Source organism: Herpailurus yagouaroundi, unplaced genomic scaffold, assembly GCF_014898765.1.
Source record: "Herpailurus yagouaroundi ecotype Mexico unplaced genomic scaffold, PumYag 100, whole genome shotgun sequence".
Classification (NCBI taxonomy): domain Eukaryota; kingdom Metazoa; phylum Chordata; class Mammalia; order Carnivora; family Felidae; genus Herpailurus; species Herpailurus yagouaroundi.
The window spans coordinates 5,130,991-5,157,788 of record NW_024412391.1 but is presented as its reverse complement, the minus strand read 5'-3'; the positions used below and the strand labels follow the sequence as shown (position 1 = coordinate 5,157,788).

Genomic DNA, 26,798 nt, shown 5'->3' with positions numbered 1-26,798 from the left:
AGCATCAGATCTTTAAAATCCTCCAGACTAGATAGGTATTAAAGGATGTGTACCTTAGATGAATGACCCTTATCATTAAGCAGTTTCTTTTGAGTAACTAGAAATAACGTTTTTTGGTTTTAGCAGTTTTGATCTGGTCATTTTTGGTTCAATAACTACACATGCAAGTTTTTTTTTAACGTTTATTTTTGACAGAGAGAGAAAGAGAGAGAGAGAGAGAGAGCATGAATGGCAGAGGGGCAGAGAGAGGGAGGCACAGAAGGCTCCAGGCTCTGAGCTGGCAGCACAGAACCTGATGCAGGGCTTGAACTCACAAACTGTGAGGTCATAACCTGGCCTAAAGTCAGACGCTTAACCACCTGAGCCACGCAGGCGCCCCTATACATGCAAGTTTCTTTTTTTTTTTTAATTTTTTTTTCCACGTTTATTTATTTTTGGGACAGAGAGAGACAGAGCATGAATGGGGGAGGGGCAGAGAGAGAGGGAGACACAGAATCGGAAACAGGCTCCAGGCTCTGAGCCATCAGCCCAGAGCCTGACGCGGGGCTCGAACTCACAGACCGCGAGATCGTGACCTGGCTGAAGTCGGCCACTTAACCGACTGCGCCACCCAGGTGCCCCTATACATGCAAGTTTCATGCAAGAGGAGCTGGAGGTTGTAGCAGACCCAGGAAGCACGTGGTATGTTGGCTGAAGGTTTGGGCTCTGCAGTCCAACTTGGGCTTGACCACTTAGCTCTGTATTTCTACTTCCTTTTCTGCAAAATGGAAATAGTAATAGTACTTACTCCGTAGGACTGTTGTGAACATAAAAAATAAAACCACTTATAACAGTTCCTGGAAGACAGCATTTATTGATGTTGAGACCTACATTGACATCCTTGTGAGGGAATGTACTTGGATACAGAATACCCTGACATTGTAACAGTTATAATTAATTGTGAACTCAGAAACAACCAGCAGAGCCATTTGTAAGAAAGAAGGGCTCCAATTTCCACTACAGAGTGTGTGGGGGAAGAGTCAGGGTTTGTCTTTGTCTCTATGGCAACCTCTTTTTTTTTTTTAATTTTATTTATTTTTTTAAATTTACATCCAAATTGGTTAGCATATAGTGCAACAGTGATTTCAGGAGCAGATGCCTTAGTGCCCCTCACCCATTTAGCTCATCCCCCCTCCTACAACCCCTCCAGTAACCCTGTTTTTTTCTCCATATTTATGAGTCTCTTCTGTTTTGTCCCCCTCCCTGTTTTTATATTATTTTTGTTTCCCTTCCCTTATGTTAATCTGTTTTGTCTCTTAAAGTCCTCATATGAGTGAAGTCATATGATTTTTGTCTTTCTCTGACTAATTTCACTTAGCATAATCCCCTCCAGTTCCATCCATGTAGTTGCAAATGGCAAGATTTCATTCTTTTTGATTGCCGAGTAATACTCCATTGTGTATACATACCACATCTTCTTTATCCATTCATCCATCGATGGACATTTGGGCTCTTTCCATACTTTGACTATTGTTGATAGTGCTGCTATAAACATGGGGGTGCATGTGTCCCTTTGAAACAGCACACCTCTATCCCTTGGGTAAATACCTGGTAGTGCAATTGCTAGGTTGTAGGGTAGTTCTATTTTTACTTTTTAAGGAACCTCCATACTGTTTTCCAGAGTGGCTGCACCAGCTTGCATTCCCGCCAGCAGTACAAAAGAGATCCTCTTTCTCTGCATCCTCACCAACATCTGTTGTTGCCTGAGTTGTTAATGTTAGCCATTCTGACAGGTGTGAGGTGGTATCTCATTGTGGTTTTGGTTTGTATTTCCCTGATGATGAGTGATGTTGAGCATTTTTTCATGTGTCTGTTAGCCACCTGGATGTCTTCTTTGGAAAGGTATTCATGTCTTTTGCCCATTTCTTTACTGGATTATTTGTTTTGTGGGTGTTGAGCTGGTAAGTTCTTTATAGATTTTGGATACTAACCCTTTATCTGATATGTTATTTGCAAATATCTTCTCCCATTCCGTTGGTTGCCTTTTAGTTTTGCTGATTGTTTCCTTTGCTTTTTATTTTGATGAGGTCCCAGCAGTTCATTTTTGCTTTTGTTTCCCTTGCCCCTGGAGACGTGTTGAGTAGGAAGTTGCTGTGGCTGAGGTCAAAGAGGTTGTTGCCTGTTTTCTCCTCGAGGATTTTGATGGCTTCCTGTCTTACATTGAGGTCTTTCATCCATTTTGAGTTTATTTTTGTGTGTGGTGTAAGAAAGTGACCCAGGTTCATTCTTCTGCATGTCGTTGTCCAGTTTTCCCAGCACCACTTGCTGAAGAGACTGTCTTTGTTCCATTGGATATTCTTTCCTGCTTTGTCAAAGATTAGCCATATGTTTGTGGGTCCATTTTTGGGTTCTCTGTTCTGTTCCATTGATCTGAGTGTCTGTTCTTGTGACAGTACCATACTGTCTTGATGATTACAGCTTTGTAGTATAGGTTGAAGTCCAGGATTGTGATGCCTCCTGCTTTGGTTTTCTTTTTTAAGACTGCTTTGGCTATTCGGGGTCTTTTCTGGTTCCATACGAATGGTGGTGTTACTTTGATAGGGATTGCATTGAATATGTAGATTGCTTTGGATAGTATCAACATTTTAACAATATTTGTTCTTTCTATCCAGGAGCATGGAATCTTTTTCCATTTCTTTGTGTCTTCTTCAATTTCTTTCACAAGCTTTCTGTAGTTTTCAGTGTATAGATTTTCCACCTCTTTGGTTAGATTTATTCCTAGGTATTTTATGGGGTTTGGTGCAATTGTAAATGGGATAGATTCCTTGATTTCTCTTTCTGTTGCTTCATTGTTGGTGTTCTATGGCAGCCTCTTAAAGCCGGTACTATCCATCCATGCAGTCTTCCTTAACATCATGGATAAGAATACCAGTTCTGGAGTTGAATTTCCTGGGTTCACCTCCTTTCTCTACCTATATGGAAGCTGACTAGTCACATGCTGAGACAACCAGAAAATCAGGTACCAATACTTTTGGAGGTTAAATTTGATATGTAGTAAAAATTCAGTAGTTAACATGAAGTAAGTCAGAAGTTTGTTGAACTTCCATTTTCTAGGTAGATTTTTGTTTAAATTATAAATCTTTCATGGAGGAGTTTTTCACTGCCAGGGGTTTCACTCAAGCCCTGACTTTTCCTCTTATTATCTGGGTGACTTCAGAAGTTATTTAATATTCCTTAGTATCTGTCTCCTCATTTTTGACATGGGAATAATAATAGTACCTACTTCAAAGGTCTGTTGTGTAAATTCCATGAGATAACTCACATTAAATACCCCACACAGAGCCTGCATGTACTGATCGCTCATTGTGAGCTGGTGTCATTACTGTTCTTTGAACTCACAAATGTTTATTGAGCACCTTTCATGTGAAAAGCACCTGAGAAAATATAGTAGTGAAATAAAAGGAAATTATCCTAGAATCGGGAGGAGGAGGAGGGGATTCAAAAAAGACATTTCCTAAGTCAGTTCTTCTTTGGAAGAGCTACTCTACTCTGAACACAGTTCATGGAATGATATTCAAACCACAAAATATGGTTTAAAAGTAAGCTAGAGAAAAATGGCCACACCCCATTAATCCTGGAGATGTAGCTCCATTTAGAACTCCACCTAGCCAAAGAGTTGGGATGGGTTGGAATGCATTATTAGAAAGCTCAGGGTTAATTTGGTCTGCTGCATCCAGTAATCCTACTCCTGAGTAAAGGCTGTCACACACAAAGACTTTTCATTCAGTACAGCTGTTGTTATCACCGGACAGCGCCTTGATTCTTTGGTGACCAGAGGAGTCAGTCACCTGTTTTGTGCTAACAACAAACAGGCTGGTAGACCTGGTAGGGGTTACTACTGTGACTTTACTTTTGGTTGAAACAAAAGTACTAGAAGATGGAACTAACCAAAAAGACCAAGTGGTTTTGTAACATTGAGCTTGAATTTATATTTATACCACTCTTTGGGTTAGGTCATACCCACGAGTCCTTCTAGAGGTGGGAGAAAGGACGTAAGACAGGCTAGGATCTCAGTAACTATCATCACCATGTCTGGAAACAGCACCTGTAGCCATTACATAGTCTTACACAGACTGCATGCCTACCTCAAGTGGCCAACTCTGAGGTGGGATTCAGTCTTCAGGTTGTCCACACAAGACTGGATAGACAGGCCAGGCCACCATGGGACCTGGCAAAAGCTGAAGAATGCCCTTGCATGTGTATGCATTTTGCAGTGGATGAACATGTTCACCATTATCAAACAGTGGACTTTTATCCCCAAGTCGTGGATGAGAATACAGAAGCACAGAGAGTAGAAGAGATTCCCCACAGAACCGAACAAGTCCAGGGCTCTCTATACCAGCCTGTCTCTCTTGCTATTAGAAAACTTCCCAAAGCATAAGAAATTTACAGTCATGTTCAAGGCTGGCAGGGGTGAGGGAGTGATGTCAGATTGTTATGGTAAACCCATAGTCGTTAGAATTGTTGGTCAAAAGTAGAAGCCATGAGCCTGCGGGACCTCAAGATGTGCAGATGAAAGGTCCTCTGCTGGAGAAGGAGGGTGGTGAAGCAAGTCGGTTGACCAGGGAAATAGTAACAAGGGCATTTTCCTGAGAAAGTTGGGGTCATTTTGTCTTATGACCTTAGCTGCCTTCCTGAAGACAGCTCAGGGATGGATGTGGGGCTCAGGCTCAAGAAGCTAAGCTGGAAACATGGGTGGTGGCCTTGGCGAGTGATCGTTCCTCCCCACCACCACCCCCCCACTGCCTTGCTGCACATCCTTTATACCTGAGGATGCACGTACACCCGCACGGGGTTTTCTTGCCACTCAGGCAGACAGGACAGGCTGGCGGCCACTTCCTTCTGGACAGGCCAGCCCCAGGCCTCAAAGAATGGAGCCAGATTCTTCTGCACCTTTTCTGAGAACTTCTTCACCCACAGATTCATCTTGCCAGCCTTGTCTGTGGGGGTGCCAGAGAGTGTCTGGTACTCAGCAAATAACTGGGTGAATGGCTCCCACCCAAAGGCTTCCTGGAGCTGAGAAGAGAAGGAAGGGGCAGAATCAGATACCAAGTTGTGAAAGCACCGGCAACATGCATGTTCAGAAGTATATTTCAGTTACAGCGATTTCTTCCCCTTGACCATTCATGAGCCTCCCTCATGTAGTCTTGGCTGAGACTACAGAGGTATAGAATGTGCAGGGATCCTGGGGTGTCCCAGACCACCCCTCTTTTGTGGAGGAGAATTCTGACCCTGGGGTATAGAAGCCAAAACGGATAACATCCTGAAGTCAGACCTCCCTCTGATCTTATTGCCCTGGCCTCTGACAGTCCTGCTCATCACTATTAATTAATGCATCAACAGACACTTCTTACACATACAGCATTTATTAAATACCTATAGCGTGCCAGGCATTGCACTAAACAATGGTGATTAAGAGCTCCTGTCTTCCAGAGGTCACGGGTCAGTGGGAGAGACAGACGTGTAAATAAATGTAAAAAAAAAAAAAAAAAAGGAGGCTTATCAAGGAGATAACGTCAGGAGAGGAGGGCAATAGAACTGAATGTTGACAGGGGACCTGACTTGATGGGTAGATAAGATGTTCAAGCACAGTTCAGCCACAGGAAGGAAGGAAACCTGGGGACTGGGGGACGAGGAGCTGAAGCAGCAAGATGTGTTCATAGTGGGAAGGAGTTTGGAGTACCGGAGGGTAACTGGAGGGGCACGGGAGCTGGGCGATGAAGCTGGTAAAAATCTGAAGCTGGCAGGGTCTTGTACCCCCTGCTAGGCGGCTTTGACTTTGTATGTAGAGGAGATCACTTTAAGAGTTTTAATCATGGAGTATTAAGATTATTTTGGAAGTAGAGTGGATGATGGACAGTAGGGGGTTGAGGCAAGGAGGCTGTTGTCACAGAGCAGAGACGAGCAGTGAGCACCTGTACCAGGGCAACAGTGGGAGGAAGGGTGGCGAGCAGGTAGAGGAATCAGAAGGTGCCTGCCCATCCTGAGACTGAGTCCCAGACCCCAAGATGATGGATCTTTCCATAACTTCTGCAAAATGATCTTCAAGGCTCCATGGTGAGTAGGTAGGCGGGTAGGGTGAAATTATGGCTTTAACTTCCACTTCGGTGGCAAGCTACTATTTAAGGTCTGTCTCCATGTAGACCCTCAGACCGGCCGTGTAAGAATACAGAACTGAGGCAGTGCAAAGTCATCTCATTGAGTGGCACTGTCTCCATTCACTCTTAGAAACTAAGGGGAAGAGGGGCGCCTGGGTAGCTCAGTCGGTGTCCGACGTTAGCTCAGGTCATGATCTCGCGTTTGTGAGTTCGTGCCTCACATCAGACTCACGGCTGTCAGACTGTCAGTGCAGAGCCCACTTCGGATCCTCTGTCCCCGTCTCTCTGCCCCTCCCCCGCTTGCACTCTCCCCAAAATAAATAAATATTTTTTTTAAAAATAAGAGGAAGGGAAGTGATTGAGAGGCAGTGCCAAAGCTTGAGTTGTGTCATTAACTTCTGATTTTAGGTTCCGGGTCCATCATTTAAACGAGTGATATGGGAGAGGCTGCTGAACTTCTTTAATCTGGTATTTGCCTCTGTGAAAAGCAGGCCATACCACTGCCATATAGGGCTGTGGTAGGCAGCATAAGAGATCTGATCTGGGGAACAGCCTTGAGAACTCTGAAACATTAATATTCAGAGCAGGTTGGGGAGGGGACAGGGCTTTGTGCTTATTTCACAGGAAGTCTACCTACTTCATGACTTTGGTATTCGTTCTAAAGACATTTCAGGTTCAAGTGGTGTGACTGAAGTCAGAGAGCCTTGATAACAGTTATCTCCTAGAAAGCTCTTGTAATGCAGTTGTCCCGGACTTATACCACTGTTATTACAAACGGATGGATGAAGGGATGTAACATTCTCTTAATTCACAGAACTAAGGTTAGGAAAAACAAAGAAAAACAGAATGACACCCATTTCTGGAGCACTCATTAGGCAACCATGGTCAGAACCAGTAAGTGGAAGTGCTTGGCTCCAGTCTCAGGAATGCCTCAGAACTTCTGGTCATGACCAGTAGACCAGTAGGCTGTGTTTTGTCCACTTACTTTGTTTTTCATAATACTTTTCATTTCCTCTTACTTAACATCACAAAGTACAGATGGCGAGTGGGACAGGTGTCATTATCTCTATCTTAGAGATATATAACCTGGGAAGCCCCACCATGTGGTCCGGTCCCCTCCTACCTGTGCCCGGTCTGGAGGGGGCAGTGAAGGGGATCCAGGATGCTACATGGTGGAGGGTTCTGGTGGCTCTCAACTCCCTGACCTTCTCCGTACCTGTAGGTATGTTTCCAGAGCTGTCCACACATTCCAGTCGTGCAGTGGGGCTCCCTTTCTTATGTGTGTTTTAATTCTCTTCTCTCGTTCCGGAGGGCTCAGCGCAGGATGGGCCCGAGCCCTGGGGATGCCCAGGACCGTCTCATGCACATAGACTGACCAGAGGTTGCAGGTGGCCTCAGTGGTGTGTGGGGGGAACTCCCACTCTTGTCGCTGCTGGTTGTGACCCAGCTCATGGATGGGTCCCCACAGACCCCCGCTCCTCATGCCTGCCTCATTGATGAGCTCCTGCACTGACTCCACGTGGCACATGACGGGGTATCCTGAGTGCATCCAGCCTGGGAACGCAGAAGCAAGAGATGAGGGGCAGGGGGTACCCAAACCCGTCTCCCTTCATTCCTTTCTGCCGGGTAACTTTCCCTCACCATCCGGAATCTCCATGTTGATCGGAAAGTAGATGGCTTCCTTTACCCGGTCAGAAACTGAACGGTCCCTGGCTCCCTGCCCAGCCTCTCACGCCAGTTATGCCCTCCATCTCGCTGTGGCCCTGAAGGATATGAATACACTTTACACAGCCATTCTTGCTACAATTCAGTGCTTCACTTTGTGTGATTTTCCTATCCTGTGAGTCTGTGACACCATGTCCTGTGTCTGGGTTGGAGAACAGTGTCATTTCTTCTGCCACGTAAACCACTGTCGTGCAGACTTATACTCATCAGCAGAGGTCATCTTCTCCTTTTTTAAAGAGAAGAAAACCGAGGTCCAAAGGAAATGTCGATATGTCAGAACCAGATCTCCTCATTTTTCTTTCATGTAAACCACTCAATACTGAACATAAACTGCTCCTTTCCATTGCCAACTCACTTCTGTTTGGAGCAGTGTTTCTATTTTAACCTCTCCTTGAAATAACAAAGAGATGGCTCGTCACTATCTGTGAACCCCCAGGAGCAATTTTTTTTCTGAGATTGTCCTGCCATCCTGTGAAATCTCACCTTGTAGACGTTCACCTTTTCACACGTGAACATCTCTGCATCCCCATCAAGGTCTTTTTTCCTTTACTGGTGAGATTATACCTTTCACATACTGGACATGAAAAAAGGCAAAACACGGAATAAATGGTGTGCGCTGACTAGGAGGAGCACAGCCCTGGAGTACCCACCGGCTGAGATCTGCACGTCGGCAACAATCCTCTCGGGACGGCAGAGAGGGAAAGGCTGGGCTGCCAGCCGGGCTATCGCCTGCATCATCTCGTCCCAGAGGTGGAGTGCAGGCGCGGGGTCCTCCAGGGTACGGAGGTCTGCCGTTGGCACCGTCAGGATGATATTATCTGTGGCCAGCTCTCCCCAGGGAGCCAGGCTCTCCTGGACACAGTTCTTCCACTCCTGCACCGATGTCTTACCTGGGAACAAATATCATGGGCATGTCTCCCCACTTCTCCAGCTTACCTCGAACTCCAGGAGGAGGTCACTGAAGCAATGAACTGGACATGTGGGTCTATGTGCCATGAAGTGAAGGACGGGCTTCCCCTTAGTTCTGCCCGGAAGTCTCCACAGCCACAGGGTGTTTCATAGCCCCACCCCACCTCTACTTACATCTTGAACACTTCTTCCCCCTTCTGTGTGCCAGTCCCCGCCCCAGCCCCCCTTAGCAACCGGCCTGCGACTCTGGTAGCATCCCCGGCATTGTCTCCTCACCCAGCTTGTAGTATGGGGCGGGCACGGCCCTCTTGATGGTGACAGATATGGGGCCCAGTTTGCTGCCCTTCGGCACGATGACATAGAGGAGGCCGCCCCAGAGGCAGGAGACCGACCGCGTGGTCCTGTCCATGCAGCACTGGTGAGTCACCACAGGGGCTCGGGACAGCTTTCTGGCCTTGGTCAGGTTATCAGTGTGGCAGCCAACCTGTATCTGGGGAGGTGAGTCCATCATGCGTAGCAGGAGCTACGTCTCTGTGGTGAGTGTGGGGGGCCCAGTGTGTGCTGGCTGGGTGGCGGGTACCCGACAAACACCAGCTTCCCCCTTCTGTGAGCTACCCGTGAAACCTATGAGGTTGTCCTTCAGCAGTCATAGGGAACGAACGGTGTGTGGGATCATTCTTCTGGGGGTTTAAACAGCCCAACGATGGAGTGTCACCAGACAGACCAGGCACGACAGCCCTGAGGCAGATACGGACCAGGGCCCTGCAGCATCTCTATACCAGGTGGGACCCGGGCTCTCGTGTCAGGGCCTACGCCGTGTGGTGATTCCAACGCCAGGATGAGCCAGACGGGGTCCTGGGCCACCTTTTGTGCACAGAGGGGGCCAGCCGTCCAGAGGCGGTGAGATGTGGCCCAAGGTGGGAGGGCTAGTTCTCACTTCCCCCCGCCCTTGTCCAGGGCCCCCCACACCCTTTCTGGTCACACGGGTTGAGGTTTGTTTTGTCCGGAGTCCTGGGGTTTCTTCTTTTAGGTGGAACGTAAGCGAGCTCCCGAAAGGCAGATACAGAAGAGCCCCTGACTGTGGCAGGAAGTGACCCTCAGGTTGAGGCAGGACAGTGTTAATCCTGCCTGTAGGGCCTGCTTGTGTGAGTGACCAGATGAAACACAGCCTCAGGGGTCAGGGTAATGACGTAAAACACAGAAAGGCCGTGTGCTGTTGGCGAAGTGGGTGAGGTTCTGAGGATGTGATGGGGCTCCTGGAGCCCCTCACAACCCTGTGGGGACGTAAAATCACCACACGTGGAAGTGCGAGGGCTTAGGTGTGAGTTCTACGCGTGACAGTAGCTCTCGCATCCCAGTTGCTCCTTCAGGCCCCCTGAAATAGATCTGCTTCGTCTATGAAGCCTGTGAAATGGGCAGAATGGTCCCTCCTGGCCTCCTGGGAGCGCTGCCGAAAGCCGAGGAAAGCCAAGCGGCTCTGGGGTTTGGGGCGTTGGCAGTGGCTACTCTGGTCTTACCTTCAGACCGGCGCAGGCCGCAGCTTTGGACAGCGAGACTTCTGCACTTTGTCCATGCGGGAGGTAGAGCCCGGTACTCACCCAGCAGTCCCCGTTGCCTGACAAAAGCCATAGGAAGGGCTGAGTTCTTCGCCCAGCTGACTCTGGGGCACCCTGGAGCCTCCCGGCCCCTCCCAGAGGCACAGCCCCTGCCCTGCAGACCTCAGCTCACCCATGCTTCCGGCATGCATGCCCCCCAAACCCTCAGTGGAACCCCGACCCCATCTTCCCTGAAGTGCGTGATAGGGAATGACGCTGGCCCACCGGAGCTCAGTACCTGCAATGTCCTGTGACCCCGAGGCCCCCCCCCCCCCCCCCCGCCCCGGGGCCTGCTGCTCTGGGCATCTCGCTCTGTACCTGGGTTGCTGCCATCGATCTCCACGGTGATGGGCTGATCTGAGGGAGCCAGAAGGGAGCCGCAGGTCCCCGTCCCAAGCTCCCGCACCAGCCGGGAGCAGTCAGTCCCAGAGTGTGCCAGCTCCGTGGCCAGGCAGAGCACTGCGGCCTCACAGGAATCGCCAGCCACTGGGTGCTCCCGGCTCACGGCTGGGAGGCCTGACAGACGCAGCATCTTCCTCAGGAGCCGGTGCAAGGACGCGTAAGCCGGGACCCCCTCCGCGGGAATCTGTAGGAAGGCCGCACCGTCTGCTCCTAGCTTTGCCAGCCAGCGCTTTTCCAGGTTCCCGGCCCCACGGTTCAGCGTGGCCTGGAATTCGCACAGTGCCGTGCGGATGTGGTAGCTCCGCATCTCGGGGGTGGGGACAGGGAAGCAGCCCGGATCGAGGGTCTGAGCCAGGATGCTGAGGCCAAAGCGGTTGAGGATGACGTTACCAGGGAAACCGGCCAAAGTGGAGCGGCCCGGGTTCTGGGAGGCCCACCACCAGGCCTGGCCCCCAATCAGCAAGCCCCCACCCTCAGCCACGAACTCCTGTAGCTGCTTGGCCTCCTTGTCACCGTAGGCCTTGCAGCAGTAGACACTCAAGTCGTGCGTCAGATGGGGCTGCAGACTGCACTCCAGGCCATGCTCCGACAGGAAGGCGCACAGGTTTTTCAGCCCTGTGTTCACCCCACATTTGCCTGTCTGGCCTCTGGCCAGCCAGCGCACAGCATTGAGCAAAAAGGGCCCCATCTTGGGAGCCCAGAGCATGCCCTCGTGGGCGGCGAGGACCACCCGGCCCCGGCCATAGCGGGCGGCTGCCAGGAAGCAGCCGAGTGAGGCGTCTAACCCCAGCGGGAAGGCCAGGGCCCCGTGCACCAGCAGCTGCGAGGGGACTCCCCCCGTCTTGATGTCCAGCTCTGAGATCCCTTCCAGGAGCTGCTGCTGATCCCGCCTGAGATCCTCCCCGCACCTGGAGGGTGACACGGGGACAGAGGGTCAGAAGCACCGAAAACAAGCTCCTAGATAGGGAGTTCTCGGTGTGGGTGCAGAGGGGACAGTTCGTGCCAGCCTCCTGGTTCTGACTGATAACTGCTAGGATTCAAGTATGGAATACCATTTACCTTATCGGATCTGAGGCAGATTTTTTCACCTTTGAACGACTAACTGATGGCATATCGCTGTTTAATTGGCAGTGTTGACTCTTACTTCGTGACACAAAAATGGTGCTTATCTTATAACCGACATTGTAGTGGATTTGATGAAATACTGAGGAGTGACGTAGTAGCCTTATCTGTACATCTTAAAGTCCACCTTCTCCAAATAAACAGTGCCAGGAATTCTTCCCATGTTAGTCAACTGGTTGTTGAATATTCTGGCTTGAATTTCATATCTTTTTAAGTAATTAAACATATACATAAGTTAGTAAAAAAATAGTCTATTCCTAGAGAAAGTAGTCCTACTGTATTTCTCAGAGCTAATTTTCTGCCAGAAAAAAAGCTGTAAAAACATCAGATTGCTAGCTCTGAGCTAGAAATACAAGTAAATTGTTTAATACTACACTTAAAGATTCACACACACACACACACACACACACACTGTAAAAATTCTCAAATCTGATGAGAGTATTTGTCATTTTTTATGGAGAAATGGTCTAAACGTAATAAATTCAAAAAAACTTTTGTATGTCAAGATTTTTTTAAACCAATTTGTAGATAGATTTGTGAATGTCAAACAACGGGACATTGGTTAAATAAGTTATGGTTAACTGTAGATGGCATACCATGTGATAATTAAAATAACTATAAGATAATATTGGAAAATGCTTCATGGAAAATATTTAAAAATCAGATTCCAAGATACTGTGCCCTAAATGAGCCAAATTTTTGGAACAAACCACCAAAAATGAAAAAGCAAATAGAAAACATGAAACCAGAGGCAGAATCTAAAGTCTATTTATCACAACATCTTCAGTGACCATCTTGGCTAGTGGGATTATAGGCAATTTTAATTATCTTTATAAAACTTTATTGTCTCATCATAAAAATCAAGTGTTGTTAAAAAATAGTTTATCCATTTAAGTTGCAAAACATTATTGAAAAAAGTACCTCTTGCACAGCTTCTCCTTAATTTCTCTTCAGCATAAAGGAGGAACAAATAAAAAAATGGCATTAATCATACCATGGCTTGCTATTTATCAGTTAAAAACAACAGGTAAGCCCATGCGAATTAACATGGGCAGATGTCCAGAACATTGTGCTGAGCAAAACAATTTGCAAAATAGCAGAACTTGGGGATGCAATTTATGTAAGACAAAAATAAAACAATGTTAATATATGTCAATACATATGTCAAAAAAGTCAGGATAAAGCCACAATAAACTTTTGGATCGTGGGATGGAGAGAAAGGGCTGATATTGAAAGGGATGGTCACAGGGGTTTTTCCTCACTGGTAGTTTTCAAATAGGGAGAATGTATGAGTGTAATTTCTCTGGCAATTAAAAATTAAATTTAAAATGCTAAGGTAACTGCTGGAAAAATAGAAATAAAATGTATAATCTACAAATGTGTTCGGGACTTTAAGGAATAGAGAAAACTTAGTCAAAAAAAAAAGAATGCAGAAAGAAACAAAGAAAGCATAAAAGCAGAAAATAAGGCAAGAGGAAGAGATACACTGAAATTATTATTTTATATAAATGGGTTAAATTTCTATATGAAATGACTGAGCCTCTTAGCTCAGGTTAAAAATATCTAGGTATAAGCTGCTTGTAAAAGACATACTCAAAACTGACACAGAAGGACTGAAAATGAGGAAATCTGTGTATCAACAAAGCTGTATCGGAAAAAACCACAACAAAAAGAAGGCAGAAGTGCCGGTATTAATATGAGATGCAACTAAATTCAAAGAGGAAAGAGTTAAAATACACCAAGTGAATGTTTTCCATGGGTAAAAGTTACACTTTACCAAAGATACAATCTTCATCAATTTTTAGGGTCCTAAAAACAAAATGCTGAGAGCAAAAACTTGGCACAAAACAAATTAAAATTTGATGAACTCATAATTGCATTTGGGATGGTAATGGATCTGTCAGCATCCAGTGGGTCAATTACATTAAAAAAAAGAAAAAAGAGGAGAGAGATGATTTGAGCAGAACAAAAAACACGCTTGATCAGAGAACACTGGTGCAATATCTCCCAGACGCTGAGGATGATGGGGAGAGAGCCTAGGATGCTGCATTCCACCAATTTGAGGCAAGAATATAAGGAAGAAAGTAGACTTTCTTAAACATGATGCATTAAATAACATACCAATTTTCAGCACACAAGCACATGCACAGATGAGCAAATTAGATTATCTGCATCAAGCTTTTAAGAGCAGTAGCAACCTCAGTCCAGAGGCGTCCTCTGGGGATAGGGCCTGGCAGTGTGGGATACAAGACGATCTACTATTCTGTATATATTTCTCTGTGGGCTGTATGTTCTTGACAATAAGCTTGAATTCCTTTTGAAAGAGTTTTGTTAAAAGATGGGATGTTTCTCAAAAGACAAAGGAAAGATGGAAGGAAGAGCAAACGTAGATGGGATACCAAGTAATTCTCAACAGAATGCTTGACAGTGTTATGAGGCCAATATTAATGATCTCAGATATCGATTTACCAATATTCAAATCTTCCATACTATCAATGGTATTGAAGTCTGGAAAATAATGAATGTAGCTATTGCTTAACAAGGCTTAATATATACTAGGTATCCACACACATGGATTCTCTCTTTTAATCATTATGATAAAACTGAAATACATTACTCTTGCTTCACAAATGAGGCTTAAAAAGTTAAGCAGTTTGCTGCATGGTTCTTAGCTAATAACTGGCAGGGACAGGAAGCAAATCCAGGGTGGTTTGCCTCTAGCCAATGTTGTCCACACAGTGAAAACTCTCCTTCAATTGCTTGAGTCTTTGGATTAAGCCCACAAGTGGGTATATGGCAGTCAACGCATATAGTTTGTGCAAAGGAGACTTTAAAAAGATGTGAAGGTGCAACTAATACTGCGTTTATGAAAAATGAAATATGTGTGTTCCTTTGGAGCTGACAGTGAAGGGAAGCGAGAGGTGATAGTGTTCAGGTAATACACTAGGTCACACCTAAGCAGACAGGTGATACGTGCAGTGGCTTTTTTTTTTTTTTTTATGTAGACTTCACACTCAGTGTGGAGCCCAATGCAGGGCTTGAACTTACCCTGAGATCAAGACCTAAGTTGAGGCCAACAGTCAGATGCTCGCTCAACTGAACCACCCAGGCATCCCATGTAATGGCTTTCTGAATGCAGCTTAAAGAACCTCACAATAATGACAACTATGAAGAGAGGGCTTAGTGGGAAGTGAGCCACTGTCCCCTTAACCATACATTGGCCTTCCCTATCCTATTCCTTATGATGCCTAATTGTCTTTTTTCCTGAGGTGTTTGGTTCTTAATTTGTTTTCTTTGCTCTGACATCCTCCTTTTCACTTCGTTCTGTTACTTGTTTAACATATATTTTTGGAAAGTTCTAAGTAGAACTTTAATAGCCTGAAACATTCTCAGGGAATCTGCTTCTGTTCACTGGGTCGCATTTTTCTCCCACGCCTGATTGATTCTGTCGTCTTTCCATACTAAATTTCTGTCTTTTCTGTATTTCCCTTTCCAATGTATTACGGTGTTTTTATAGAGTTATTGTACAGATTTGTTCCCCCAATTAGCTGCTGCAGATCTCTTGCATGTTCTGAAATAGTTTGGTTCAGTTCTCCTTCATATGCTCCGGGACCCGTTTGCCTATACACACCCCCCACATCTATCCACCTTCCTGGATTCTACAGAGGTTGGGATATGGCTGCTTTCCACTTTCTTGTTGCCTGAGTTGTGTGGCATGAATCAAACGGCAAAGTAATCACCTGGGCCTACTGCCGTCCTTGCTGGGGGCTAGTCCCTGCACTTTTGGGGACCTAAGGCTATGCCTACCCCACCCGAGCAGGTGTGGAACACGCCTGAGGGGTTCCACCCACCACTGTGCATGGAAGATGGCAGCTCCGGCTTCTCTTTCTGCCTCCACCAAGTCCTGCAGTGGCTCTGGTGCTTTTATATACTCCCCAGTGTGTTCGTTCTAGAATATGAGAAGGCATTAATGATAATTCTTGGGTTTGTGCTGGTAGCTTTCTTCTTGCGTCTGGGTTGGGGGTGGGGTCAGGAGATGGAAATACCGTGCCACACATCAGTCACCGGCCAGCCTCGAAGCCTCCCGTTCAGCTCTCTACTTGGCATTGCTCACTCATTTGGTCAGATTTGGTGGAGAGGGCAGTTCTGGGATCTAGCCCCATTGCATACAGTCTTTACCTGGAAACTCTTTGGACCGTGGTGAGGATCAAATGAGAGAACACAACACCTTCAGAAGATGCATAAGCTGCTGGCATGTGTTTACTTTCACGTGAGCAATTCCTAATATATTCTAGACCTTCTAGGTTACACCACGTATAAATGTCACGAGCTATTGTTCTGGGAGTTGTTTTCCCCAGCAAGTGCCTTTGGATCTGACTTTGTTCTTTTTTTTTTTTTTTTTTTGAGAGAAAGCGAGTGCGGGAGGGGCAGAGAGGGGGACAGAGAATCCAAAGTGGGCTCTCTGCTGACAGCAGAGAGCCAATGCAGGGCTCCAACTCATACACCATGAGATCATGACCTGAGCTGAGATCAAGAGTCAGACCCCTAACAGACTGCGCCACCCAGGCACCCCCTGACTTTGCATATTAAAGTGACTTCAGTGTCTCTCTCAGTTATATAAGCATGGGTGTGCAGTCAGCGCTTGCCCTTGGGGACAAGACATTGAGAGTATCTTCTGTTTTGGTTTTTGGAGAATGCCCCTCCCCTTGGCAGAGCATTTCCCTTAAGACGCTCCGGGGCCTCCAGCAGGACTTTGAAGTCAGCGAACCTGCTGGGTCAGTCCAGGCGCCTTTGACCAAGATTTGCCAGGTTTTTAGTTCCCTAAAAACCTCTCAGGGGACGCCAGGTAAAGGAGGCAGGAATCTGAGCTGAGGGCCTGGGCTCAACATTATCAGGTCTTCTTAGACTTTAGATGTGACCCTCTCAGCCAGCTTCAACCCAGTTTTTGGCTGAGCTCCCCTGGCAGAACATTCCTTAACATGAACTTATCTGTGGGGTTAACACTAGCATACAAGCCACCCTTTCTCCTTCATGGTTTTGGGTATGTATTCACCTACGTCTCCATTAATTTATATGGTATACAGACATTTGTCGCTCTCTACTGTGTTTCACACGGCAGGCGCTGCGAAGAAGGCAGCAGACATGACAAGCAAGAGCAAGGCATTGGTGCAGCTTAACGTTCTGGCTGGCTGGACAGGCACCAGCCAGTGCACAGGTCGGGGGTGTGCAGGTTGTGATCGCTGATGTCGAGGCCATAGATGCAGAAGAGTGACACGGGGAGGTTAGTCTTAGATTCAATAGGGTCATCAGGGAAGACTTCTCTGAGAAGGGGGTTTGAGGTTGAAACAAATAAGAAGAATAAATTGTCTGGTCCAGAGCTTCCCAGAGTAGGAAGAGAAATTTGAAAACCAGGTCTTAAAATGAACTTTGCCATTGAACTACTAGTGTTATTTTTTTTGAATAACTGGATTTGCAAATGTCTTTTAAAAAACTTCTTTAAAGTTTATTTATTTTGAGAGAGAGAGGGAGGAAGAGAGGGAGAATCTCAAGCAGGCTCTGCTCTGTCATGTCAGCACAGAGCCGGACGCGGGGCTTAATTTCATGAGCTGTGAGATCATTACCTGAGCTAAAACCAAGAGTCAGATGCTTAACTGACTGAGCCACCCAGGCACCCCCACAAATGTCTTGAAACTTTATAAGACGAGAAACCTGATGTTACACCTTGAGGTCTTTGAATTTGGGGGGATTATTTTAGAAATTTAAAGATGTGTGTGGCTGATGTACAAGCTATACCCCCCCTCGAAATACTCAAGTTAGAAAATGTCTACATACTCAACAAAAGGACACAGTTAAACCAACTGTGGCACGTATATTGTGACTAAAAATTCTCATTAAGAACATTACTTTTAAAAATAGAAAAATGTTCTTAAGCAAATACAAAATAGCAGTACATAACAACAACTAGCAAAAATGATGCATGATGACAGAAGATGTGTAAAGGTCAAAATTTTGTTGGGGACACAATGAGAAGCTAAAAATATTCAGATATTTCACTGTCATGTTGTTATTTCAGTAAAAGTTTTACAAATAAGGAAAACTGATAACATGGAAAACTTATTTTCATACACTACCTGAACATTCCCAACACTTCTGTTGGTCAATCAAGTATGGACTTCAGTTAAACACTACTGTAGGCCCAGAGCCCAAAATAGTGTCTACAGTTTCACAGGCTCTCAGCACATTTTAGCTGAGTGAAAGAATGGATTGACAGGTTCTAGAAAGAGGGAAGGAAAACTGATATGGTAATGAAATTTGCATCTTCACCCATTTTGTTGCTGCATTAATAGAGCAATATAAGACATAAGGTCAAAGAAAGAATCTTAGTGTAATTTGAGGAAAATTTCCTGTTGTGTAAGGGTTTATACAAAGGCAGAGGAGTGATATAAAATTTTTTTCAGGTTATAATTATAGACAACTTGGAGATAACAAATGTTTAAAGAAGAAAATAATAATCACCTATCAGCTTATCTCTAGAGATATACTATTAATACTTTTATTTTCTATCTGTACACATCTTAACTAATTTGGCATCATTTAATATAGTTTTATATATTAATTTTGTCTATTGTATCATCAGTATTTTCCTACTCCTTTAAGTAATAAGTCTTTAAGGAGTTAAAGAGTAAGATATACCATAATTACTATTTTTTTAAATGTTTTTATTTTATCTTATTAAAAAAATTTTTTTTAACATTTATTTTTGAGAGACAGAGACAGAGCATGAGAGGGGGAAGGGCAGAGAGCGAGAGGGAGACACAGAATCTGAAGCAGGCTCCAGGCTCTGAGCCGTCAGCACAGAGCCCGACTCGGGGCTCGAACTCATGAACTGTGAAATCATGACCTGAGCTGAAGTTGGGACGCTTAACCGATTGAACCACCCCGGTGCCCCTATACCATAATTATTTAAGCAATATTCCATCTGTTAGACACTTATAGTTTTTCCCGTGTTTTACTTACTAGTGAAAACACCATTAAAAATTTTGCTACTAAACTTTGCCCCATAGACACATTTCTCTTTTCCAATCCTTCCATCTTCCCTTCCCCCATAGGTGCTGATTCGGAGAGTCCCTCCTAGTAGACTTTCTCCTTACTGTCTCGGTCTTTGAGTTGGGTTCCTGGGGAACCCAATTCTGGGATAGTTGGTAATGTTTAGCAAAAATTACATGTGCATTTATCCTTTGACTCAGCAATCCCATTTCCAGTGATATGCAAAATTACGAAGACATATGCACACAGGCATTTACTGCAATATAGATGAAATAGAATACTGGAAAAAAATTTTAAATACTACAAACTCAAATCTGTCAGTAAAAAACTATCTGAATAAACTATACTACATCCATACGTTTCAGTGTAATAAAATGTATAGTGCATATCTATAGGTTATTATGGAGCCATATCTAGAAAACAATATTAAGTGAAAAAGTAAGGTGGAGAAAAATATGTATCGTATACAGTTGCATTTTTCAAGAAAAAGGACACCAGTGTGTGTGTGTGTGTGTGTGTGTGTGTGTGTGTGTGTGTGTGTTCATACATATACTAACAATGGAGTAAAATGATTTTTTTTTTTAAAAAAGGGAGAAAAAAATTATATAAAGGAACAGGGATAGAATATTGGCTTCTTAAGATTTTACTTTAGATCCACATAGCTATGCTAAATTATTATAAAATAAAATTAATTCACAAAAGCACTTCCAAACAGCAAAAGTAAAATATCCAAATGAATCTACATGTGTATCCATTTAGTGGTATAACCACAAAGAGAAGAACTAGTCTAAGTGACTTTAAAAGATGGTAATTTGGCTTTATATACCTCATAAAATATATAATAAGGATGAAAGGAACTGAAAATAATCTTTAACTGTGCTGGTAGTACTGTTATTGGGAACTGTTATGTGTCTTGTGGGATAAAACAAATGAGTTATTAGGGTGCTTTCTTTCAGAACTAGGATTATTTAGCATGGGACAAAAAGGAGGCAGATGTAATAAGATCACTGAAAGGAAATAAAACCCTATAGCTCTGAAGTTGAATTTGAAGCATCAGAATGAGCTCTTGATGTATTTATCATTTCAAAATCCTTATTTCTTAGCTCTGCCACTCAAAAGGCCTGGAAACAATGATCAACCCAAGAGCAGTGAGCACACCACTGTGTCTCTGGCTCCTAAACACCATTTCCCACTCAAAGGAATAAGGGCTCCTTGTAGAAATGGCTGACGTTGGGTCTGGGGCAGGAAATGTGTAACATGAGGCTGAAACAAGGAAGTCCATTAAGGCTGGGTCACAAAGTTTTAGTTTGACTTGAATAGGTTCATGATGGAACATGTTTATTATGTGAGTGTTCCAATCCATGAGTTCATAAGGACAATTTAAAAAAAATAAGTCGGGGCGCCTGGGTGGCGCAGTCGGTTAAGCGTCCGACTTCAGCCAGGTCACGATCTCGCGGTCCGTGAGTTCGAGCCCCGCGTCGGGCTCTGGGCTGATGGCTCAGAGCCTGGAGCCTGGAGCCTGTTTCCGATTCTGTGTCTCCCTCTCTCTCTGCCCCTCCCCCGTTCATGCTCTGTCTCTCTCTGTCCCAAAAATAAAAATAAAAACATTGAAAAAAAAAATTAAAAAAAAATAAAAATAAAAAAAATAAGACACAGTGGAGACCTTTGGAAGATTCTAGGGAGTCCAACTCAGTGCTTTGGAAAATCCAGCATTTATCCTGCCTTCCCTAAGCAGACTATGCCAGGGTATGCAAATAGTAGATGAAAGGAATTATGTTTTTATAGAAGTATTCTAAATACTGGATAAAAGGAATGCTAGAATTTTAAATATACCATTTTAAGTTTATTTTTATTTATTTTGAGAGAGAGAGAGACACAGCAGGTGAGAGAGGGGCAGAGAGAGATAAATAAAATAAATAAAAGAGGAGAATTTCAGGCAGGCTCAGCTGTATCAGTGCAGAGCCCGAAGTGGGGCTTGAACTCACGAATGGTGAGATCATGACCTGAGCCAAAATCAAGAGTCAGACACTTAACTGGCTAAGCCGCCCAGGCGCCCCTAAATCTACCATTTTATAGTCACTGATGAATTAATGGATCTAGGACTAGGCAATGATTATTAATGACTTTTAATATCACAGTGAGAGAAACAGACATTATGTTCCATTCTGTGGACATACACACATTACCACGTTTAAAGTGGTCAGGCCAAAAATTCAAACATGAGGCTCATCAAACTTCTAAATTGGGGGGTGGGAAACTTTTCCAGCAGGGTAGATAATAGACATTAGGCTTGTGGGCCACATGGTCTCTGTTGATCCTACTCAACTCCGCCATTGTAGCTCGAAAGCAGCCACAGACCACATGTACACAGAGGGGCATACTGTGTTGCACTGAAGCTTTATTTACAGAAACAGGCCATGGTTTGCTAATCCCTGCCATAGAATCTACATCTAACTTCCAGTGTACAGGAAATACAGGGAACAAAGGAATATATTACATGACACCGTAAGAAGGCAATCTAAAACTTCAGACTGAAGGAAACAGTTCAGGCAGGACAAAGTGCCTAGTTTCTTCAACAACAACAACAACAACAACAACAACAACAACAACAAAACAGAACAAAAAAAAAGCAAGAGATAAAAAGAATAGGGAAGGAAACTCAGATCTTACAGGAGACATAAAAGTTGTATCAGTCAAAATATTTGGGTTTTAATAAATACCAGTTCCAATAAACTTTGAAAAAAAAAGATAATCATGGAAATAAATGATGCCATTAAGGAATGACAGTGGTGCCTTGTGGTGGTTTTTGAAAGAGTTTATATGTTTAGACATACATATTGAAACATGATGGGAGCACCTGGGTGGCTCAGTTGGTTGAGTGGCTGGCTTTGGCTCAGATCATTATCTCATGGTTTGTGAGTTCTAGCCTCACATCAGGCTCACTGCTGTCAGAGTGGAGCCTGCTTCGGGTCCTCTGTTCCCCTCTCTAGTCCCCTCCCCGGCCTGTGCTCTCTCTCTTAAAAAAAAAAAAAAAAAAAAAAAAAAAGAAAAAGAAATATGATATGTCTGCAACTTACTTCCAAGTAATGGTAGGGCTGTGGGTAAAACTGACTATGAGTTGGCTCTTCTGAAGGTCAGGTCAGGGCTGCATGGGGCTCCTGGGACTGGTCTTTTGCATGTTTGAAGTTTTCCGTAATTAAAAGTTGAAACCAACACAAAACATAACTCAGGTTCAGCAACAGAGATGAAAAAAATGTATGTATAGATGAAGAAAAATAGCTTTAGTTTGCCGGACAAGAGCCTCTGGAACAATTAAGTAGAATCGGGCTCATGGGATTTCCTGTTTGTCCCATAGAATTAGAATCAAAGACAAGCTGGAGTGGATCAGATCCACTCTGAGGTTTCTGAGTGACCCATCCCCTCCCGCCCCTCTCGGAGGGAAGGAGGTCCCAGGGCACCAGGGCTTGGGGCTGACGGCCCAGGGTGCTGCTAGCTGCTCACCCAACAAGTGTATGCTCTTCCTGGCATCAGCAACTTGATTTCTTCAGAGCTGCTAGTGCGCCTTTAAAAATACTCAGCAGGGGCGCCTGGGTGGCTCAGTCGGTTGAGCGGCCGACTTCGGCTCAGGTCATGATCTCGCGGTCTGTGAGTTCAAGCCCCGCGTCGGGCTCTGTGCTGACAGCTCAGAGCCTGGAGCCTGTTTCAGATTCTGTGTCTCCCTCTCTCTGACCCTCCCCCGTTCATGCTCTGTCTCTCTCTGTCTCAAAAATCAACGTTAAAAAGAAAAATTTTAAAAACACTCAGCCCCTCAGAGCCTCTGGCAGCAGAGCTGGCCAGGTGAACAGCAAGTCTAATGGTCACGGCTTCCAAAAATATTATATCTTCTGAACTGAAAGGGATCTACTCAGCAGGTGTGGATATCCTAGCTTAACCTAGGTATACTTACAGTGCCCGAAGTAGTAGGGGCAGCCTTGTGACCATAAAGAATAAGGTGATACGCCATGACGGGAGGGGTGGAGGTGACGGTGCAGAGACAGAGAGAGAATGAATGAACCTGGCACGTCACGGAGTCTGCCACAGGCTTATCTACCTGAACTTTGTGCTACACAAGAAAACTTAATCCTGCATGGTTAATCCACTGCGGTAAGGCTTCTGTGACATGTCACCAAACACAGTCACTGATTTAACCGTTACCCCAACCCCCAAGTATCCAAAATTAAACTTCCTGGTCTCCTCTGAACTCCCTTCTCAGTCTTCCTCCACTTCATAAATAGCAACTTTGGTCTTTAAGGCATTCAGATCCAAACTCCTGTCGCTTTTTCCCTTCTCACTCCATTTTCATCCATCAGCCATGCCTGTTGGGTCTCCAGTCTCACCTCCAGCTCCACTGCCGTCACCCTGGTGTGAGCCACGGTACCTCTCAGGTAGCCTGTTTCGGGAGCCTCCTGACTGGTGTCCTGCTTCAGTCCTGCCTCCTACAGCCTATTCTCCATCAATCAGAAGGCCCCTTTTGAAATGCAGGTACTTCCTGTCAGTCCTCTGACCCAAATTCTCTCACTTCCAGTAAGACCCAGAGCGCTGCCAAGGACTACCTCACATCCTTTTACACCAGCCCTCATTCACCCAGCTCTGGTCATACCAGCTTCCTCAGTGTTCCTGCAACAAATCAGGCAGGCTTCTGCTTCGGGCTTTCACCTTTGCTCCCCCCTCTGCCTGAGTTCTCTTTTCTTTTTAAAAGTGTATTTCTTTATTTTGAGAGAGAGAGAGAGAGAGAAAGGGAGCACATGCAGGTTAGGGAGGGGCAGAGAGAGAAGGAGAGAGGGAATCCCAAGCAGGCTCCACGCTATCAGCACAGCCCGATGTGGGCCTTGATCCCACGAACCATGAGATCTTAACCTGAGCCAAAATCAAGAGTAGGACACTCAACTGACTGAGCCACCCAGGCGCCCCCTCAGTTCTCTTTTCACGGATGTCCATATGGCTCATTCCTGAAATTCTTTCAGATCTCTTAGCTGTCACCTGACCAGACCAGAGAAGCCTTCCAAGGTGGCCGTTTTCTTGTTTGCACTCCTATCCACTCCCCACGCTCCTCTGTCATGCTCTCCATTTTAGGGAATTGTGTTTCCCTGGCTTCCTTGCCCTTGGGCTTCTGGTGGGTACGCCCATGGGAGGCAGAGGCAGAAAGAAGACTGAAGGCAGGCAGGCAACAAGAAGGAGACGAGGTCTGTGTCTCTCTCTTCAGGCTGTGTCTCTGGCACTCACGGTGTCTACTCTGAGATGCCAGGTCTCACAGACACCCCTCCATCTGGGGTCCCAGCTCCTGCTACACAGGCTCCTACCAGGTGACTCAGAACCTGGGCTCCAGTGACAAGGCCACCTCCCTCTGTTGGTCATGCTGTCACTAAGCCCTGCATTACTGTGCTGTCTCTTGTGTGGCTTTCCAGTTCCTCCCTCACCTGCATAGTCAAGTTCTTATATTAAGTCCTTCTGTTTCAAACACCAATTAGTCCTGACGGGGCCTGACCGATAAGCCTTCCCTGATGACCCTCAGTGCCCTCCACTCCCCTCCCTGTCACTGTCCACTTATCCTGAATTACTTTCCCTGTAGCTCTTATCAACACCTGCTAGAGTTTATATTTATTTGTTTTCTTAATTGCCTAACTCTCCACCGGCATATAAATGAGCAGGTAGTAGGACTTGGTGTGCTGTATGGGGCTGGCAGTGGACTGAGCTCACACAAATAAACCAGTGTTCTTTGATTTGTTTAAGAGATCTTGATAAGCACTCTCCCCATCCTGGGCACTAGACACGGGAGACGGAGAGATGAATAAAGCAAACACTTCTATCTGGACACAGAACAGGGTGGCGGTGAGAACCCAGCCTCCCTCCCTGTGTTTGCCTTGTGGTGCTTCCAAAACAGAGTGGAGAATCACGTGTGTGAAAATGGAAGCTCATCCAAGAGGGAGATCAAATCTATTGTTACCATGCGTCCGACTCCCCGTAGGGAAACACCACTCACCTGACATGGAGTGGGATCTTGGGTACCTTCTTAGAGACCTTGAACCGTCCTCTGTCCCCATAGATGTCGGTGAAGTACACTCCAGCCACACTTGTCACCTGGTTCCCGGGGAACCTGGACAGCACATTGTCACGACCATGCTGACTGGCCCAATACCAGGCTTGGCCCCCGATGAGCAAGCCGCCTCCACGTTTCACATACTGGATCAGCTCTGCAGTCATCTTATCATGGTAGGCACTGATGCAGTAAACCCCCAAGGGGGCCCCCAGTTCCGGCTGAATCTGTGCCTGAACCCCACAGCCCTGCAGGATACTTACTAGTGATCCCAGGGATGGGTGCACTCCAGTGGGAGCCCCCGGTGAGGGACAGAGCCAACTCACTGCATTAAGAAGAAATGGAACCAAGCCAGCATCCAGCAGGTAGCCTTCATGGGACACCACCACCAGGCGGCCTCGGCCGTAGAAGGAGGCAGCAATGAGGACCTGGCCCTTGTCATTCACCATCACCGGGAAGGCGGCCTCCCCAATAAGAAGAAGTTCACTAGGGATGGGGTCTTTGGGGACATTCCAGCTTGTCACTCCATCCATGAGGGCCTCGAAAGCACTGGCAGGAGTTGTCGCCATGGTTCAACCAGCTGCTGCAGAGGAGATGAAAGGCTGCGCTTGGTCAGAACTGATGAAGCTTCAAGTGAAAACACAACTAAACGCATTCAAACTAAACCATTCACTGGGTTCCCCACTGTGTGCCAACCACTAGGGGGCCCAGCAAGGTACACGCGGACAAGGCCCTCACTTTCATGAATCTGATATTTCAGCAGGGGAAGGACAATAAATAAATCGGTAGACAAACATAAACACAGCAATTCCTAACCATTAAGATGAAAATAAGAAAGTGATGTGATATCAAGTAACTGGAGAGTCCGTTGAGATTGTGTGACAGGAAAGGCCTAGATGAGGAAGTGACCTTCAAGGTGTAACCTGACGTTTCAGCTGAGACGTGGCATGTGTAGGAGCCCAAAGTAGCCCTGGGCAGGGCAGAACACGACCTGAGTGGCTGAGGGGGGTGGGGCTGGGTCCTGCACAGCCTGGTACAAGGTGACAGCCATGTGTGTGAGCTGACTTAGTATTGTGCTGCATCTCTATGGACAAAACGGTCAAGTGACCTTTCAGAAAACTGCATTTTGGGGGACAGTTTTGACTAAATGAATTGAAATGCCTCCCAACTTATCACGGCTGCCCTAACTAGGAGTTCCCTACCTCTGTGTGGGTAGCTTTCTTTTTCCAGGGGTCTTTTAAAATTCATTGTGCCTGGGGAGCCTGGGTGGCTCAGTCTGTGAAGCGTCAGACTTAGGCTCAGGTCATGATCTCGCGGTTCAAGGGTTCAAGCCGTCTTTTGGGCTCTGTGCTGACAACTTGGAGCCTGGAGCCTGCTTCAGTTTCTGTGTCTCCCTTTCTCTCTCCCCTCCCCTGCTTATGCATTCTCTCTCTCTCTCTCAAATATAAATAACATTTTTAAAAAGTCAGTGTGCCTAAAATTCAGCTATTTTTTCCCTTAAAGCAGCTTCTCTTGGATAAATTACTTAAGCCTCAGTTTCCCCACTTATAAAAAGGATAATACATCCCTTGGAGGATCGTTTTTGGAGATTAAGAGAATGCACATGAAAACACCTTGTTCTGGGTACACAGTGAGTGCTGAGAAAACATGAGGGTCTGTCCCTATGCTGACCTTTCTAACTTCCCCAAATGACAAGGGCCATGTTCTGGGTGCCTGTCTGCTCCCCTCGGCCTACCCCTGACTTCAGCAACTGCCATGGAGGAACTTCCTGGGCACTCGAACGCCTCC

The 26,798-nt window shown here is 45.7% G+C and overlaps 1 protein-coding gene across 2 annotated transcripts; it reads right to left on the bottom strand.

Annotated features, from left to right (window-relative positions):
• Positions 1-574: 574 nt before the first annotated feature.
• Positions 575-26,243, bottom strand: TCAF2 (TRPM8 channel associated factor 2). Of its 2 annotated transcripts, XM_040471703.1 has the most exons (8): positions 24,957-26,243; positions 10,685-11,676; positions 10,289-10,386; positions 9,048-9,261; positions 8,513-8,752; positions 7,354-7,691; positions 4,807-5,055; positions 575-757 (listed from the first exon to the last, which is right to left on the bottom strand). In XM_040471703.1, exons 1-8 carry the CDS (start codon positions 25,577-25,579, stop codon positions 746-748), a joined length of 2,766 nt encoding a protein of 921 aa, XP_040327637.1. In that variant the 5' UTR covers positions 25,580-26,243; the 3' UTR covers positions 575-745. The 2 variants fall into 2 exon arrangements, with proteins under 2 accessions (XP_040327637.1, XP_040327638.1); XM_040471704.1 differs by lacking the exon at positions 575-757 and having other exon boundaries at positions 3,009-5,055.
• Between the last annotated feature and the right edge of the window lie 555 nt (positions 26,244-26,798).

Excerpts from the sequence above, each read along its gene's own strand:
- TCAF2 (XM_040471703.1), bottom strand. The coding sequence starts at position 25,579 with ATGGCGACAACTCCTGCCAGTGCTTTCGAGGCCCTCATGGATGGAGTG. Across the intron at positions 11,677-24,956 it reads AAGATCCCACTCCATGTCAG|GTGCGGGGAGGATCTCAGGC; the intron begins GTGAGTGGTGTT and ends GTCACCCTCCAG. Across the intron at positions 9,262-10,288 it reads CGGCCTGCGCCGGTCTGAAG|ATACAGGTTGGCTGCCACAC; the intron begins GTAAGACCAGAG and ends TCACCTCCCCAG.